At 49.2% G+C, this 17,460-nt stretch overlaps 1 protein-coding gene across 3 annotated transcripts in view; it reads right to left on the bottom strand.

Moving 5' to 3' along the window:
• Togaram2 (TOG array regulator of axonemal microtubules 2) overlaps nt 1-17,460 on the bottom strand; it is a 45,175-nt gene that overhangs the window by 8,513 nt on the left and 19,202 nt on the right. For all 3 annotated transcript variants that reach the window (XM_042696772.1, XM_042696773.1, XM_042696774.1), the window contains 6 exons: nt 16,865-17,100; nt 14,863-15,021; nt 9,306-9,423; nt 8,827-8,921; nt 6,614-6,806; nt 4,974-5,190 (listed from right to left, as the gene is read on the bottom strand). In XM_042696772.1, the coding sequence (XP_042552706.1) occupies nt 4,974-5,190; nt 6,614-6,806; nt 8,827-8,921; nt 9,306-9,423; nt 14,863-15,021; nt 16,865-17,100 (1,018 nt within the window). The remainder of the gene's footprint in view (nt 1-4,973; nt 5,191-6,613; nt 6,807-8,826; nt 8,922-9,305; nt 9,424-14,862; nt 15,022-16,864; nt 17,101-17,460) is intronic.

Genomic DNA, 17,460 nt, shown 5'->3' with positions numbered 1-17,460 from the left:
TTCTCATAGAGTTGTTATGAGGATTAAATGACTTAATGTGATGCTTAGGACCAGGCATAGAACACACAGTTTATATATGGTGAAGAGACCCAACAAGAGGCTAGAATCTAATCCTTGAAAGCTTGAAAACAATGCTCCATTAACTTCATTCAAGTTCCTACAGGCTCCTCTTCCATCTCCCAAAGCAGCCATGAATGAAAAGAACATTCTAGAAGGCAGGCCATGGGGAAAAAGAGCCACTGGTTGGCAGGCCAAAGAGTGTCTTTCCTGGACCCAGGCTCCCCTTCTACAAAAGAGCACAGGGCCAGGGGGACCTCATACACAGCAAGACTCTGAGGCTACCCCAGGCCCCATCATCCTCAGGCTACCCAGAAGCCAGAGAAAAGCTTTTAGAAAGTATTAGAAATACAGTGGACAGGCAATGGTGGCAAGGAAATTAGAGCAAAATGGCCTCCCAACAATCAACAATAAGTTTGAGATGTGACAGTTCTCCATGGTGACCCAAACTAGGAAAGATCATCCCAGGAGAAACTAGAATGATCCATTTGCATAGACACACATAGGCTAGGGTATGGCCACCTGGCAGGGCCACGAAAAGAGACTTGCACATGTGATCACACTCAAATGCTCAGAATCTGATCTTTTTTTTTTTTAACAGCAAGATAAAAATTCAATCAAAACAAAATACAAACTATATACAAAACTATATACACAGACACACACAGAAAAAGACTTAAAATGAAAAACTCCACATGTTAATAATGCCTTCTTTGTAGGAGTTGGACTCACTCTGGGGAGTTGGTTGTATTTCTTTTCCAATGCTTCGTATTTTCTACTTTCTCAATAATTAATAAGTACGATTTTACAATGGTACAAGTGAGCATTTATATTCTGAAGTTAACTAGAAAGACTATAGTGAGGAGCATGGGAAACAGTAGCGTTAGATAAAAGAAACAAGATCAGTGGCGCTGTGGCTCAAGAGGGAGAGCGCTCACCTTGAGCTGAATTGCTCAGGGACAGCGCCCAGGCCCAGAGTTCAAGCCCCATAACCGACAAAAAGAAAAAAGAAAGAAACAAGAAACAAGATGAAATTTGGGTTCACATGATTTTTAACTCAGGAAACCTGCACATATGCAGACAATCAATAGAAGACAGAGATATTGTTAAGTGGCTGGTTCTCAGCAAGGATGACTTTTTAAAAATTCCATTAACAATATAATGTCAATCATATGATTTACATAAAGTAATACATTTAAGATCAGCGAATAAAACCAGTGAAAGTGGACTGGAAGCCTCCCTCATTCCAAGCTTATCTCCTCTCTCCAGCCCTGACCAGGCCAGGCTGGGCTAAATTAAGAGACCTCCTTCTGGCTCAGAGAAACCTGAATGCCAAGGTCAACCGGGACAAGCTGAGCTGTCAGCAGTCTGATGTTTTAATTCATGATGTTTCTGCTGTAACTAAACCAGGGCCCAAAGACCAGGGCCAACCAGTCTGACTGGGAACGGCCTTAATCCCAGAATAACCCTCTGATATCAGAAGAGCTTGTACTGAGCAGAAAGGATGTCACTGGACCTCAAGCTAGAGAGACTCCAAGACAAATGGAAGAGATCTGGGAGCAACCCCCCCACACACACTGTCTCCACTCTCACTGTCCCCCCAAAAAGGGACAGTAGCAAATCTCTGCCTTCTCTGTCAATTCACGCTTCATTGAACCCCCACTAGCCCTCAGGAGGTAGAAAAGATGACTTGGGCTCATGAGTCTACTTTATAATTGAATTCCGAAAGCACAAGGAAGCTCAAGAGGTTGCCTAAGAATACCAGCGACCCCCTTTGAATGGGCCATCTGGGCTTTGTGCAAGATGGGGGCCTCAAGTGCCATAGCTCTTCATCACCTTGGCCCCGGCACTCAGGAAAACAAGCAGGAACATGCTGAGCTTTTGCCTCATGAGTTTCTACTAAGCAATGCATGGCCTTTCTCCAGATTGGAGCCTAGAATCCCTGGAGGGCAGCAAGAAGCCAGCATGGAAGAAAGTTCCTTTCCACTTCCAGGAGGCTCAGGAAGCTACTGGAGACTGTGTTATAACAGCAGGCCCTGGGGAAGGCTCTGGACCCAGGGAAGCTCAATTATTTATGTTCATTTTCCTGAGGAGGAGCAGGCTGGGCTCAGATGACTGCAGGCAGCTCTGAGCTCTTCTTGATAAAATCCTGACTCCACCCAGGCACTTGCTGGCAAAGGATGAATTCTCCACGGTACTGACCTAAATCCCCTGGCTCTGATCTCCCTGTGTGTACAAACCAGCTTGTCACGTCACAATTAAGACCGATTTCAAAACCAGTGATGCTGGCAGGTCTGAGAGGGTGTGGCTCACCACACCACCTTGCCTAGGCAGCTCACTACCATACCTGTTCAACAATTACCTCAACCCAAGGCTGCATGTCACCCAGTAGGCTCCAGCCATAGAGTACCTTTTAAAAAGCCAAGGATGTTTTGCCCTCCATTCAACCCTTAAAGGCCAATAGCATTCCCTTCCAGCCCAACCACAGAACTAAGGATTAGAACAGAAGCTGGGCTGGGCACTGGTGGCTCACGTCTGTAATCCTAGCTACTCAGGAGGCTGGGATCTGAGGATCACAGTTCAAAGCCAGCCTGGGCAGGAAAGGCTGTGAGACTCTTATCTCCAATAAATCACTAGAAAACCAGAAGTGCTGCTGTGGCTCAAGTGGTAGAGCGCTGGCCTTGAGCTGAAGAGTGCAGGGACGGCACCTGAGCCCAGAGTTCAAGCCCCATGACCCCCCCCCCCACACACACACACACAAGAACAGAAGCTGGTCCTCCTCACACCTGCCTCACTCTCCTCATATTGAAACCTCTGTCTGGTGGACTAGAGGAGCCATCTTCAGCCATTCACCAGGAGACCCTGTCCCTAAAGACGGAGAGCACCACAGACGCAACCCTGCCTCCAGGTGTGGCAAAACCATAGAAGCAGGCTGCTGTGATTTGCATGTGCTTTGTCCCTCTCCAAAGGGTCAGGTGATGGACGCTTGGTACCTAGGGTAGAAATGGTGCGTGGTGGTAAAAACTCTAAGAGGGGAGGCCTCATGGAAAGGCATTGGATCACCAAGGGCATCGCCCTTGGAAAAGATTAATGCTGGTCCCAAGAAGCCAGTTAGGTCCCACACGAGCAGGTTTTAGCAGATGTCATGCTCTTAGGCTTCCAGAACCATCAGTTAAATAAATCTTTTTCTTTATAAAGTTCCCAGCCTCCATTGTGTCATGACAGCAGCAGCAAACAGACAAATACACATGGCATCTCCAGGCCGCTTGCTCTGCAGTACGCCTGCCCTTGTTGGGTACAGCAGGGCCCCCAATAGAAGGGTACGTAAGTCCTGTGACTGTGGAAGACACCAGACTCTGATGCCCAAAGTGCCACCATGCTCAAGGAGGCTGGCCTAGTGGCAAAGAACAGAAATGGAAAAAACCTGGAGGAGGAGGAAGAGTTAATTAAAAGTCCTCTCCCTAGAGGTAGTTACTCATCCTCCTCAAATAACTAGAGTCCATTCCGCCTGGTGCAGGTTTGCCCAATAAATCCAAGTCCGCAGTGATTTACCAAGAAGCTTGGTTATTGGCAACAGCAATCTCACTTACCCAGAGCAGCACTGAGAACAAGCTGTTATTTAGAGGTGGATTTATATTGTTTGTTCTACAGCAACAAGCTCAGCAAATCATAAATTCCCTGTGAGATGAAATGCGGAAATTGACAATATTTATGAACTCAGGAGACAGAGAGGGCTTGACCAGACCTTTGATTTGTAACTGAGACTCTAGCCAAGGACACAGCTGCTGGCCCAAACCCAGCAGTTAGGTTCAGGCCTATGTATAGGAGGACAGGGAGGGGTGAATATACCAGGAGGGGTTTCTCACTTCAGCTGGGATAGTCTGTGAATGCCAGAAAGAAGACATCACACACACACACACACACACACACACACACACACACACACACACACACAGAGCATCAAGGCACACAGGGCAGGTTTCAGATCAGAAGCCTCCTTGTATTGAGGTAAGACTTGCTGGTAAAAACTAGCCTGCTATAGTGGCATATGCTGGTGATCGATGAGGAAGCTAGGGCAGAAGGATCACAAATTCAAGACCAACCCTGGGTTATAGTTTTAAGCTTGCTACTGGTGGCTCATGTCTATAATCCTAGGCTGAGATCTGAGGAGGATGGTTCAAAGCCAGCCCAGGCAGGAAAATCATATCTCCAACCTACTACCAAAAAGCCAGAAGTGGAACTGTGGCTCAAGTGGTAGAGCATCAGCCTTGAGTACCCAGGACCTAAATTTAAGCGCCAGTACCAGAACCAACACACAAAAAACAAGCAAAACCTCATCGCTCTTCTGGCCTGGCTAGAGGCCTACTCAAGTACTACTTGATGCACTTCAAGTTTTGACCTTGTACTTCCACATACATATTAGATACCCGATAGACCTTTTAACCATCTATGAAGGGAAGGGAATAGATGAGATGCATGGAAAATTGCACCTAATGTTGGCAAATCAAGATGTGATACGCAAAGCACATTTCTCCTGTGGCTCCTTTTTAATTCTTTCCTCCTCTTATTCTTTCTGTCTTGTTGAGCCCTGCTTTGCACTCCTCACCCAGCTCCCATCCCATGGTGCTGAGCGGCTCCGGGGAAGCCATTTCCCTCAGGTGACTACGGGGAGGCTACACCAGCCAGTTCCCCTCCCCTCCACTCCTGACCACCCAGTGGGCCAGGTGTAGAGAAGCCTCTAGCAAGAGCTGCAGGGACCCAGGGCCCACCATCTGCCCTGTACAGCCTCAGGAAAAGTATTGGGCCAATCAAGGCTATCTGCCACCCTGCTGGCTGCCAATCACAAAAGTGGGTGTGGCAACTCAGAAGCCAGCTGCCTCCTCCAGAGCCTATGGGGGCCACAGAGGGCCGCTCACCCAGGCTGTCCATCATGGCATCCAGCGCAGTGGCGGCGGCAGTGGAAATCCCGGTGTTCTTGGAGTTGAGGTTGTCTGCAACAGCGATGATGAGGGAGAGCAGCATGGGGTGCACACTGTCTTTGAGGAGGGGCAGCATCTTGGCAAGCGACTCGAGCGCCCACTGATTGGCTTTCTTGTTGGAATCCTGAAGCCTTGGCGTGAATGCATCGAAGACCTATTAAGAGAACAAAAACCAATGGGAAACCAGGCCGGACAGCAGTCCGGTGGCACCAGACTCATTTGAAGCTTGATGGTCTGACCAGTTGCCCTTGATTGGGGCTCTTCCTGAACCCCTGAAAGCGGTCCCCCTGATCTGTGCTGGAATGCTTGCTGTGATGAAGCGCTCACCTACTCAAAATATGGCAGGCAAGCCGGGCATTCATTCCTGTAATCCCAGCTACTTGAGAGGCAGAGATAGGAGGATCAAGAAGTTCAAGGCTAGTACAAGCAAAATGCTATAATGAACCTATCTCAAAGAACAAGCTAGATCTGGTGGTTCATATGTACAATCCCAGCTCTGCTGAAAGCAGAACAGGGGGATTACAGTCTAAGTCCAGCCCCAGGCAAAACTCAGACTCAAACTGAAAACCAAAAATAATCAAAGCAAAAAGGGCTAGAGCCATAGCTCAAGTGGTAGAGTACTTGTTTAGCAAGCATGAGGCTCTGAGTTCAAGCCTCAGGACCATCCAAGAAAAGAGAGAAGGGAAAAACTAATGTTTCTTGTGTGTTCCTGGCATGTCAAGCATTGTGAGCATCATTGTAGGTTGTCTGTCACCCAACGGCCCTAACAACCCATGCAGGTAAGTTATATCTCCATTTTCCCACTAACAGCTAAGGCTCAGAGAGGATCACACAGCTAGTAAGAAACCTGGATAGATGCCCTGCTGATTCAACCTTGGTTCCTACTCCACCAGGTGGCTGTCAGAAGTCAACATTCATCCAGCTGGTTCAGCCAACTATCATGGCTCAAACACCTGCACAGCCACAGGTTCTGTCCTCAAATATTATGCAAATAACTAACCCAAAGCAACCTAAGTCCTCTGCCCCAGCTCCCTCACCCTCAATCTGCCTTCTAGCCTCTTTCCCATAGATCCACCAGAAGGATGAGAAGGTATGATCAGCCTCTCATAACAGGTTGTCTTGTGTGTGTGTGTATGCGCGCGCGTGCACACGCCTGCGTGCATGCATGTGTGTGTGTGTGCGTGCTCACACACGCGTGCATGCTTGCTTCAATCATGGGCTTGAACTCAGGGCTTGGGCACTGTCTATGAGCTCTTTTTGCTCAAGGCTAGAGCTCTACCACTTGAGCCACAGCCCCATTTCTGGCTTTTGGGTTGTTCATTGGAGATAAGAGTCTCACGTACTTTCCTGCCTGGGCTGGCTTTGAACCACAATCCTCAGATCTCAGCCTCCTGAGCAGCTAGGATGACAGACATGGTCTTTGGGGAATATGGAGGCCAACTGGAAAGCACGTGCTTAGCAGTCTCTCTATTTCCTGAGATGTCTGGCACAGCATCCAGCCCAGTGCAGAATCTTCCAAGTTGAAGTTGGCCCCACAAGGGAGGACATGCCACCCAGGGCAGCGGGGGCAGCGCTACCTGGACCAGGTGGGCGGTGATGAGCTCTGGCTTGGTCTTGCAGCACTCAAGCAGCTGCCCCACGCCTTCCATCCGAGACTGGTACTCCTTGGCCTCCAGCAGCCTCGTCAGCTCCCGCAGCTGCTCCACCACCTCTGCACCACCCCGTGTGGAAGAGCGCAGCCCTGCTAGCCGCGGACCACTGGGGCCAAGCCTAGGCAGAAAGAAAGGCTGAGCCCTGGGGAAGAGGCCAGGAGATGAACACACCCATGGCCCACAGCCCCTCCCAGGGGCAGCGGAGGCAGAGGTGCCGACGTCACCATCCCCAGCTTCTCCACCAATAGCTCGGGAACCTGGCCTTGGGAATTCTGCACCTCAGAAGACAACAGTATGGTTGTCTAGGGTCTCATCCCCAGGTTAGTTGTCCAGGCTCTCTTCTTGCCTTTTCTTAGACAGCATTCTGCCACGGAGCCACCAGAGAGGGGAAGACCCTGAGGGTCCTCAATGCCCCCTGTCTGCCTGGCATCTGTGGCCTGAGTCTGGCTGGCATGGAGCAGGCTCTGCTCACACTGTCCAGGAACTAGGGAAATGTGAAGATGCCCCTGCTCTTTCACATTTGGATCATATGCCCACCACAGCCCCCTGGCCTGGCCCAGAGTTGCATATAAAACCCCTCCCTCTTCCACCCATAATTCGAAGCCATGGTCACCAAGCTCATGTCGTACCCTAAGGTCCACCCATTCGCTGGGCAATCAACAGTCTCCCTTTCGCTCCTGCCTCCCACACTCCTGCCTATTGAGTAACCCAGTGCTGTGCAGGCGCTGACAACAATGAGACTGAGCTATGAAGAGCAGAGGGCAGCTGTCCAGCCTGAGAATGCAGGAACACAGGGTGCCAGACTCAGCAGTGAGGAGAAGGTGACCGTGAGCTGGACTGTGCAGAGCCCACAGGAGGCCTGTTGCAGGCACACAGTAAATGACACAGCAGGCAGAGAGGATGGAGGTGCTGGTCCTGGGGCTGTGGTCTCACTGAGGGAGGGCGGAAAGTTACCACTGAGGAGGTGGGTAAAGTCTCCTCTGACACCCAGCCAAGGAGTTCAGCCGTGACTTTCCCAGGACACAGAATTTTTTTTGTCTAAAGTAACTTTTGTTTACCCAATTTATATCTCTAGGACATACTGCCTTCTTCAGAACAAGAAAAGGTACAAATGATAGGTATTGTTTCTTTTGTCAAGAATATCTTCAAATGCCGGGTATCAGTGGTTCATGCCTATAATCCTAGCTACTCAGGAGGCTGAGATCTGAGGGTTGTGGTTAGAAGCTCACCCAGGCCAAAAAGTCCGTAAGACTCTTATATCCAATTAACCACCAAAAAAGCCAGAAGTGGAGCTATGGCTCAAGTGGTAGAGTACTTGAGCCTTGAGCAAAAGAAGCTCAGGGACAGTGCCCTGACCTGAGGTTAAGCCCTAGGACCAACACACACACAAAACAAGATGTTTTCAAGCAAGATAATATACATGGTCACTTCAATTTAATAAGTGGTAGATAGTAATGTTTCCATCTGTGCATCTATCACTTGTCCACAATTAGCCCTTTAAATCATTATATTGGTACTTGCTAACTTCTACATGTTCAGGAGGAAAAGACAGAATTTTCAGCAGATTCTATTGGCTCCTACTTGGTTTGTAATTGCTCCCAGCCTGCACCTTCTTTTCTTTTCTTTTCTTTTTTATTTTTTGGTCAGTAGTAGGGCTTGAACTCTGGGCCTGGACGCTGACCTGAGCTCTTCAGCTCAAGGTGAGCACTCTACCACTTGAGCCACAGCGCCACTTCTGGTTTTCTAGTGGTTAATTAGAGATAAGAATCTCACAGATTTTCCTGCCTGGGCTGGCTTTGAACCACCTCAGATCTCAGCCTCGTGAGTAGCTAGTATTACATGCGTGAGCCACCAGCGCCCGGCTCAGCCTGCACCTTCTTATGCTAGTGAAATTATACTCCCTTCTGCCAAGACTGCAGAAACCAGCTTCTACTGGCAGATACTTCTAAGCCCCAGATTTGGCCTGCCAGACATGTGGGTGGGGGAACTCTGCTAACACATCCATCCTTGGGTACCTCAGACCCAACTAGGGCTCAGCTGTGCTCCAGGACTGTGGTCCACCTTAGAGGAACCCCAACCCTTGGCAAGCTGTTGGCCATGTTGACTGTGGAGACCCAGAGAGATGAAAGCAACCATACCCCTCCTCCGTGGGCAGCCCGTTCTCACACGGTACCAGACTTCGCAACACCTTGCGGCCTTTGGCAGAAGGAAGTTCATGATTATCTTCCAGTCCCTTGAGAAATACACACCAAATGTAAATCAAAAGAAGCAGCCCTTGGGAGAGCTGCCTGGCATTCTGTATGGATAACAAGAGGAGTGACCCTCAGCCCGGAAGAGCTCCAGGGACCACAGTTGAGCCTACCAGAGTCCTAGAGACAGCTGGGGCACAGATCAAGATCCCCCTAAAAGACAAAGGTGGAGGCCCAAGGAGCTCAAAGGACATAGGCAGCATGGGACAGAATTGCATTTGGGCACAGGGGACCGAAATGACGTTTAAGCCACCTGTCAGGAAACAACTAAAACTTCTGGAACTTACTCCCTTGACCCACAGAAGGCCTCCAACTCTGACCCCGGCCCTCTCCCTCTGAAGACTTCCACTCACTGTCCACCCACTTACACGCTGCTTAATGGCTGCCATGACTTTCCGCAAGTCATGAGAGGGGAGGGATTGCTTCAGAAAGGCATCGAACTTGGCATTTGCCATCAGGATATTCACCATCTTCCGGCCATAAAACCTGCCATAGGGAAAAGAAAAGCAAGATGAAGAAACAAACACAGACGTGCACAAGAGATTGGTTCTACAGCTTCACACCATTGTCCTAATTATGAAAGTAATCTCTACCCAGTTAAAGATTAAACATCAGCAGCCATAATGGCAAGAGAAAATCACTATTAAATGTTTATGTTTACCTGTTAATCTTTTTGGTATGTATATGCATTTTAGTAGATAGCAGAATGTTTTTTTTCTTTTTATTTTTTTTTGGGTCCGGTCGTGGGGCCTGAACTCTGGGCCTGGGCGCTGTCCCTCAGCTCTTCAGCTCAAGGCTAGCACTCTACCACTTGAGCCACAGCGCCACTTCCGGTTTTTTTCTTTTTGCTTATGTGGTGCTGAGGAATCGAACCCAGGGCCTCAAGCATGCAAGGCAAGCGCTCTACCACTGAGCCACCTTCCCAGCCCCAGATAGCAGAATGTTTATGTAACTTGTATCCAACTGTAGCACTGTTTCATTCATCATCTTCCCATATCTTATTAACATGCATTGTAAGCATTCTTTTTCAAAGCTATCCAATGTTCTGTTGAATGACTATATCAAAATATACTTGCCTTTTTCCTAGTTGGGACATTTGGAAAGTTGAGGGAAGGTACAATGGTACAATAACAGATGAGAATAGATCAACTAGATTAAGAGGCTTCATAGAAGAGGTGGCTTTGGGGACTCAAAGGATGAAGAGGAGTTTACACATGGGGCAGGACTAAGGAATTAGTAGAAGGAGAAGGACTATTTCATGTCATTCTGACACATCACAGGAAATGCCTGAGGACTAGTGAGTAGGAGCTGGACGCAGGAAGAAAATAGGCTGGAGAAGTCAGTGGGATGCACTGGATAAAGACAGGAAGGAGCTGGACTTCGCTTGCAGGCAGTGGGAGGCTGGGGAATGATCAGATTTTAGCCAGTGTCTTTGGCAGGATGGCAAATTGGTAGGGACAAGGCTAGAAGACATAAAAGCTGTTAGGAGGCCACCATCATAGCCCAGGCACGACATGAAGACATGAAATACGGCAGTGGTGTAGTTGGATCCAAGAAGGATTGATCCCACAGGGGTTGAAACTGCAGGATTTGGAGCAGAAGACATGTAGAAGGACCATATTTCACCCAGCCCAAGCCTCCACTGATGAAAAACTGTACTACTATTCTAGTTTCCACTAAGAAAACACAGGAAGAGAAAATCCTGACAATTCCCACTGCCTCTGATAACCCTGTGTGAAGGCCACCTCAGAAACTGAAGGCAATATTACGGATGGTATTTTCCTTCTGCAGGTGAAGGTCTTAGCAGCTGCTTTGCTAGAAAATGTGGAAATCTGATCCTTTTTTTTAAACAAAGCACTTGCTTTATTGATATCCAATGAATGCCCCATTGCTATATGTACCTTTCATGATAATCATTTCTATTTAAATGTTAGATGATGGCATAGTATTTCTAAAGACATTTTAAACAGCAATGGAACTCAACAACTCTCTGCAGAGTGCCCACCGTGCCTTTGGAGAGAGATCAAAAGGTTGACAAGCAAAGAATGTCTTACAGCGTAGTTTCTCTGATGCAAACTTGAATTTAGGTTATTCTATGGATAACATCAATCAAGTTTGCAAATGTGCACATGGTAAAAATCCCAGAGTCACTGCCTGGTCAACAACCAGAGAAGCAGGCTTGGAAGAAGATGGTGGGCTCCTCTATGACCACTGGCTCTGAAGATGGAGTGGAACATCTGGTGATGAATCCCCTAGAGGAATGGACACACAGGGCTGGCACAAAAAGGTTCAGGGTGGAAAGCAAGCACGGGAGCTGCAGAGCTTGCTGGAACCGTAAGTGAGAGCCAGAAGACGTAGAGGAACAACTAAAGACAGGCCACAGCCAGCTGCATCCAGATGACAGGCAGGGTGCAGAAACGCCCCCCAAGGAGCCAAGAAAAAGTAGTTGGTACCATGACAGGGAAAGTGGGAAGCATAGGTACCATAAGGGAATATGAGAGCCAGGCACCAGTATCTCATACCTGTAATCTTAGCCACTCAGGAGGCTGAGATCTGAGGACTGCAATTCAAAGCCAGCCCAGGTAAGAAAGTCTGTGAGACTCTTATCTTCCATAAACTACTCAGAGAAAGAGCACCAGAAGTGGTGCTGTGGCTCAAGTGGTAGAGTGCTTGCTAGCCTTGAGCACAAAGAGGCTCAGGGACAGTGCCCAAGCATGAGGCTACACATGGTGGTGAACACTTATAATCCCAGAAAATATTGGAGGTAGAAATAGGAAGATCTTAGTCTAAGACCAAGAGCACAAAAAAGAAGAGCTACCTAAAAATAAACCAAATCAAAAGGGACTAAGAACAAGGCTCATGTGGTAAAGTCCTTACCTAACATGCATAAGACTGAGTTCAAAACCCAATACTACCAAAATAAATAAGAAAAAAAAAGGAAGGAAGGAAGAGAAGGAGGGAAGGGAGAAAAGAGAAGAGAAGAGAAGGGAAGGGGAGCGGAGGGGAGGGAAGGAAGGAGAGGAGGGGCAGGAAGGGGAGGGGAGGGAAGAATTGGGGGGAGGGAAAGGGAGGAAAGGAAAGGGAAGGGGAGGGGGAAAAGTTGGTGATCCAGTATAAGAAGTCAGAAGGAAAAGGGGAGAGTGGTATTAGATCTGGAGAGAAAGCCACCCGTATCCTGTTGGCTCAGCCTTCAAAGTAGGCCCAGACCACCCACTCTCCTAGACTCAGCTCTCAGTACCTCTTGTCCCTTGTAGTATAACCACATGTCCACTGCCCCTTCTCAATCCTGGCCCCCTCTTCCCAGACCAGTCCTCTACCCAGCAGCAAGATAGAGATATATGCATAGGGATATATAAAGAGATCTCAAAAGGCTAACAACTGTATAAAAACACTCAAATCCATTTGTAATGAGGTAATTACAATTCACTGTGAAACAATGGTGCGCTGTCACGTTCATTTCACCCATTAGATGGTACAAATCAGAAATGCAGATGCTGCCACTTATTGGCAAGGGGCCAGGGGTGGTGGCATCTCACACTGACAGGAGAGAGGCCAACTGGGGTGCCATGGTGGAGAGCTCCACCATACTGGACCCCTGAAGCCAGGCTCTGTGGCTCACGCCTGTAATCCTGGCTAGTCAGGAGGCTGATATCTGAGGATTTCATTTCAAAGCCAGCCTGGGCAGGAAAGTCTGTGAGACTTATCTCCAGTTAAGCTTGCTGAGGGCTCTTTGGGTTATGGATAAAGCAATAAATAAGAAGGATTAAGCTTCTTTCTCCATTTGATAGCTTACACGTGGAAAGCTACTCAGGAGGCTGAGATCTGAGGACTGCAGTTTGAAGCCAGCTTGGGTAGAAAAGTCACACATACACACACACACACACACACACACACACACACACACACACACACACACACACACACACAGAGCCAGAAGTGGAGCTATGACTCAAGTAGTAGAGCTCTAGCCTTAAAAAAAAACAGAAACTCAGAGGCTGGGAAGGTGGCTCAGTGGTAGAGCTCTTGCCTTGCTTGCATGAGGCCCTGGGTTCCATTCCTCAGCACCACATAAGCAAAAAGAAAAAATCCGGAAGTGGCACTGTGGCTCAAGTGGTAGAGTGCTAGCCTTGAGCTGAAGAGCTGAGGGACAGCACCCAGGCCCAGAGTTCAGGCCCCCCGACCGAACCCAAAAAAAAAAAAAAACAAAAAAAAAAACTCAGGAGCCAAGCGCTGGTGGCTCACTCCTGTAATCCTAGCTACTCAGGAGGCTGAGGTCTGAGGATCGCGGTTCAAAGCCAGCCAGGGCAGGAAAGACCATGAGACTCCTATCTCCAATAAACCACCAGAAAACCAGAAGTGGCGCTGTAGCTCAAGTGGTAGAGCACTCACCTTGAGCTGAAGAGCTGAGGGACAGCGCTCAGGCCCAGAGTTCAAGCCCCATGACCGACAACAAACAAACAAACAAACAAAACTCAGGAACAGTGCCCAGGCCCTGAGTTCAAGCCCCAGGTACAGCACAAAACAAAACAAAACAAAAAAGATTGACCCCTGGAGTGTACATGGGCCCTGGCACAGCAGGGCTGATTCTGGAAAATTCCCCTTGTCTCCGTTGGGGACACTATGGGGAAGATGAATGTACTTTTCACAGAGGTTCCAAGCGGGGAGAAGAGCCAGTACTGCGGTGCTCCAGGGAGCACCAGAACATGGAACCTGTGGACATGGACAGCCCACATGACCAGGGCACACACTCTGGAGACAGTGGCGTGGAAATGCAGCCTGTGCGTGCACATGCACACACACACAGATGTGCACGCACTCACACCATCCATCTATCTATCCATCCATCAGGATGGCGTGGGGCAGTAGCCCTAGATAAGCACACATCCAAACAGATGTGGGGAACTGAGGGGCGGGATCAACCAGGCTCCACCGTAGCCTTGGAAGACATAAGATCCTGTTGCTCTCTCACTGAAAATCTTCAAATATCTCCTTAACTTCCTACCTAAAAATCCTCTAGGATTTCTGTGTGCCATCATGCAACCCCAAATCTCAGCCCCTGGCCTGTGTTTCCCGCCGCACCCACCCTGCGAGGCTGACCTCAATCTTGAACACCACATTGTCCCTACCCAGGGGCCTCGGTACCATTTTCTTCACCTGAGTCACATGCCCAGATCCTCAGAAAGCTGCCTCCATCTTGCCAGTCGGCTCTCAGCTGTGCCCAGCACTCAGGCTCAAGTTGTCCTCCATTCAACATTCCATCTTCCTGGAATCTTACCTTTGCATTCCTATCTATATCTAAAATGTTCTTATATTGTATTTATCTTGTGCCTTCCTCAACGAGGAGGGAAGTTTCAAGAAAACAAGAGCTTAAATTTTTGTGTGTGTGTCAGTACTGGGGCTTGAGCTCAAAGCCTTGAGACTTGACTCAGCTTTTTGCTCAAGACTGGTATTCTACCATTTGAGCCACACCTCCACTTCAGTTTTTTGCTGGATAATTGGAAACAAACGCTTCACAGACTTTTCTACCCAAGCTGGCTTCACGTGTGAGCCATCAACACCGAGAAAGGAGCTTAATCTTTCTTATTTATTGCTTTATCCATAACCAAAAGAGCCCTCAGCAAATACTTCTTGCAAAAACTGACCGGTCTTGCAGAGAATGGAACCATGGTGGGTGGAAAGAGGAGCAACATGAAGGAAGAAGGTGAATAGAAGGGGCAAAAGTAGCAGCTGGAGGCACCGACCATTCCTGGACACATTGGAGGGAGGGAGGGTGGGAGGTCAGCAGCTGGAAGGAAAGGACTCGGCTTCCATCCATCCATCTGATGGTCCCTCTGCCTGATCCTCCGCACAAGCTGTAGGGCCAGGTCTCTCTGGGCTGCAAACTTGCCTGGGCTGCCTCCTCCCCGAGCCTGGGGCCGGTCCTACCTGGTGTCCTGATTGGAGTCCTGGGCCAGCCTCACCAAGTTGTGCACCAGCATGTCTGTACTGTCCCTGCTGCCTGAGAGAAGCTTGTCAGCACCGATCTGCTCCAGGACGGCTGACAGGTGCTCGGCAGTACATTTCCGGACTAAAGGGTTTCGATGGCTGAAAGGACCGAGTCATAAGCAAGAGGTCAGTCATGGGGAGGGGAGGGGGTTCCAGTAAGGCATATGTAAATCCATCATGAGAGAGTCTTGACCAAAATGGCTCCAGAAGTTATCCTTTGTGGGCCGGGGAACTTGCAGGAAAGACCGATTAGTTCCTGATCACAGGGCTAAATGGGACCAGTGATCTTGGGAGAAATTAAGAGCAGCTGCATAGACACGAGGTGTTCTTCCAAAGAGATCCTGTGCTCACCATTCTCAAGGCCTTCCTGAGCCCACAGCCCCTTGCCACCCACATGCAAGGCCATCTATCCCCGCTCCTAGAAAAGTCCTACTGGATCCATGTCTCCTCTTCCTCCCCCAGCCCATAGGCAAATGTCCTCTACAAAGTGACCTTCTTTGTCCTTGGGAATGGGGATGAGGTCTCCTACTGTTGCCTACACAATGCTCTGCAGGTCCAGTGTGTGCCTGACAGAGCAGGAACTCAGCACAGGTTTGTTGAACTGAATTGGAGAATGTGGCCATTATAACAGGCAGAGCTTGAACTCTGATAAGAGAAACCCATCTGGTGTCACCTCTTTCAAGCAGGGCCTCTGTGTTCACAGCCCATGACATGACAATGACCCCTTTGTTCCCCAGCATCTTATCCCAGTGGAAAACAGAGGGGTCATACATGTAGTGTGGGCTACAGGCCAGCATTGTTGGCACCTGAAGCACAATTCTCACTTGAAAAGATCCCAAAGGATTCAAATGCACAACCCTGCTCCAGGTGTCCCGGAGTTCACCTGACGTGGGTTGTTGTTGACAATGATCAATTGCCACATCCCCCAGGAATGCCAGGCCCTGTGCATTCACTCGTCAGCCATCAACTCCACAAGCTACTATTTTTATCATCACTCTGCAAATGAGGAAAGGGAGGGGAAGGGAGGAAATCCAGAAATGGTACCATTAATTTCTCCCAAGTTAATTTGGCCAAAATACAGGGTCAGTAGATGTTAAAGGCAGGAATCGTTCTCCATGCTTCTTGCGAATTAACTCACTGACTCCTCATGACCACCTCAGGGGGCCAGCCCCATTATTATCTCCATCTGACAGGTGAGGAGGAAACAGGCTCAGAAAGGCAAAGTACCAATCTGAGATGTGAACCCAGACAATGTGGCCCAGGAATGGTTCACCCTTTGGCTAAAGGCAGCCGGCAAGCGCAACAGGCACTGAAAAGCCTTGCCGGGCATCAGTTCAATGACTGACTTCCTGGGGAGGAAAAGTTTTGTACCCTGCAGGAGAAAAAAACCTGAGAAAAAGTCTTTGGTCTGATTTTGACTTAAGCAACTCTTCCTCTCACAGTAGTCTATGCCCCGCCCCCTTCCTGGCTCTCCTCAGTGGCCCACATTTCATCAGAAAGAAGCATGACTCCCCTGGGAGGGTCAGGGTCCCCTCCGGGACACAGCCAAAGCTGCCTCTGCAGCCCAGTATCCCTGTGTTGCCATGGCCACCAACCAATCATCTCCAGCCTTGGAGCAGAACAAATAGCATCTCTCCTCTTCCAGTCCTGCTGGTTCACCCCACTCTTCCCAGCCTGGCCAGGGAAAGATGGGAAAAGCCCACTGGGAAGCAGAGATCTTCTACCTCCCAGCTAAATGGATGAGGCACTGGCTGAGGTGTGTGACCCCACTATACTCTGACCCACCCCCACCATCCCAAGGGACCCTCTGCAGCTCACTTTCTACCTCCTGTCCACCCTGTTGCTTATTCCTATCCTTCCCTCCTTCCCCAATGTAGAGCCTCTCTTCCTGCCTCCCCATTTTGGACCAGCCTCACCCCCTAGACAATAGGCAGCCACCTACTAGACGCCCGCAGACGTGAGGGCCACCAAGGCTCGGGCTGGAGTCACATTCTCCACCATGGCACCCAGGGCCCGGCTGGCCGCCCGCTGGATGAACTCGCTGGTGTTCCCCATCTTCTGCAGCAGGCAGCGGGTCACCTCCTCAGCTTCCTGGTCCATGTTCTTTTTCAAAGCCCGAAAAAGGTCTCCTAGGGTACTGATGGCCAGGCGGGACACCTTGGAGCGGAGGTTTGTGACCTGGGGGGGGGGGGGGGGAGGAGAAGGGCCCCCTAGGACTACTGGACAAGGCTACGAAACACAAAGACTGAGAACAACCCAGCCCTGGCACCAGCTCCTCACTCAGCCCTGCCCCACCCGCACCCCTCACCCTGCTGGAAATGAAGAGGCCTACAGCAGCTCAGAGGCAGAGTCCTACTTAGTAATCACCATAGCTCTTAATTCCATGGTTATCATTAGCATCTAAAACTTGTACCCACTTAGTCTGCAGAGCACATTTTTCAAAAAGGCCCAATTTGGTCTTTAAAACTGTTGCAGGGAGCCAAGCACCAGTGGCTCATACCTATAAGTCTAGATACTCAGGAAGTTGAGATCTGAGGA

The sequence above is a fragment of the Dipodomys spectabilis genome, unplaced genomic scaffold (genome assembly GCF_019054845.1).
Source record: "Dipodomys spectabilis isolate Male_0828 unplaced genomic scaffold, ASM1905484v1 ptg000210l, whole genome shotgun sequence".
Lineage (NCBI taxonomy): Eukaryota > Metazoa > Chordata > Mammalia > Rodentia > Heteromyidae > Dipodomys > Dipodomys spectabilis.
Note: the sequence above shows the minus strand (reverse complement) of the source record. Positions and strands in the feature narration are given on the sequence as shown.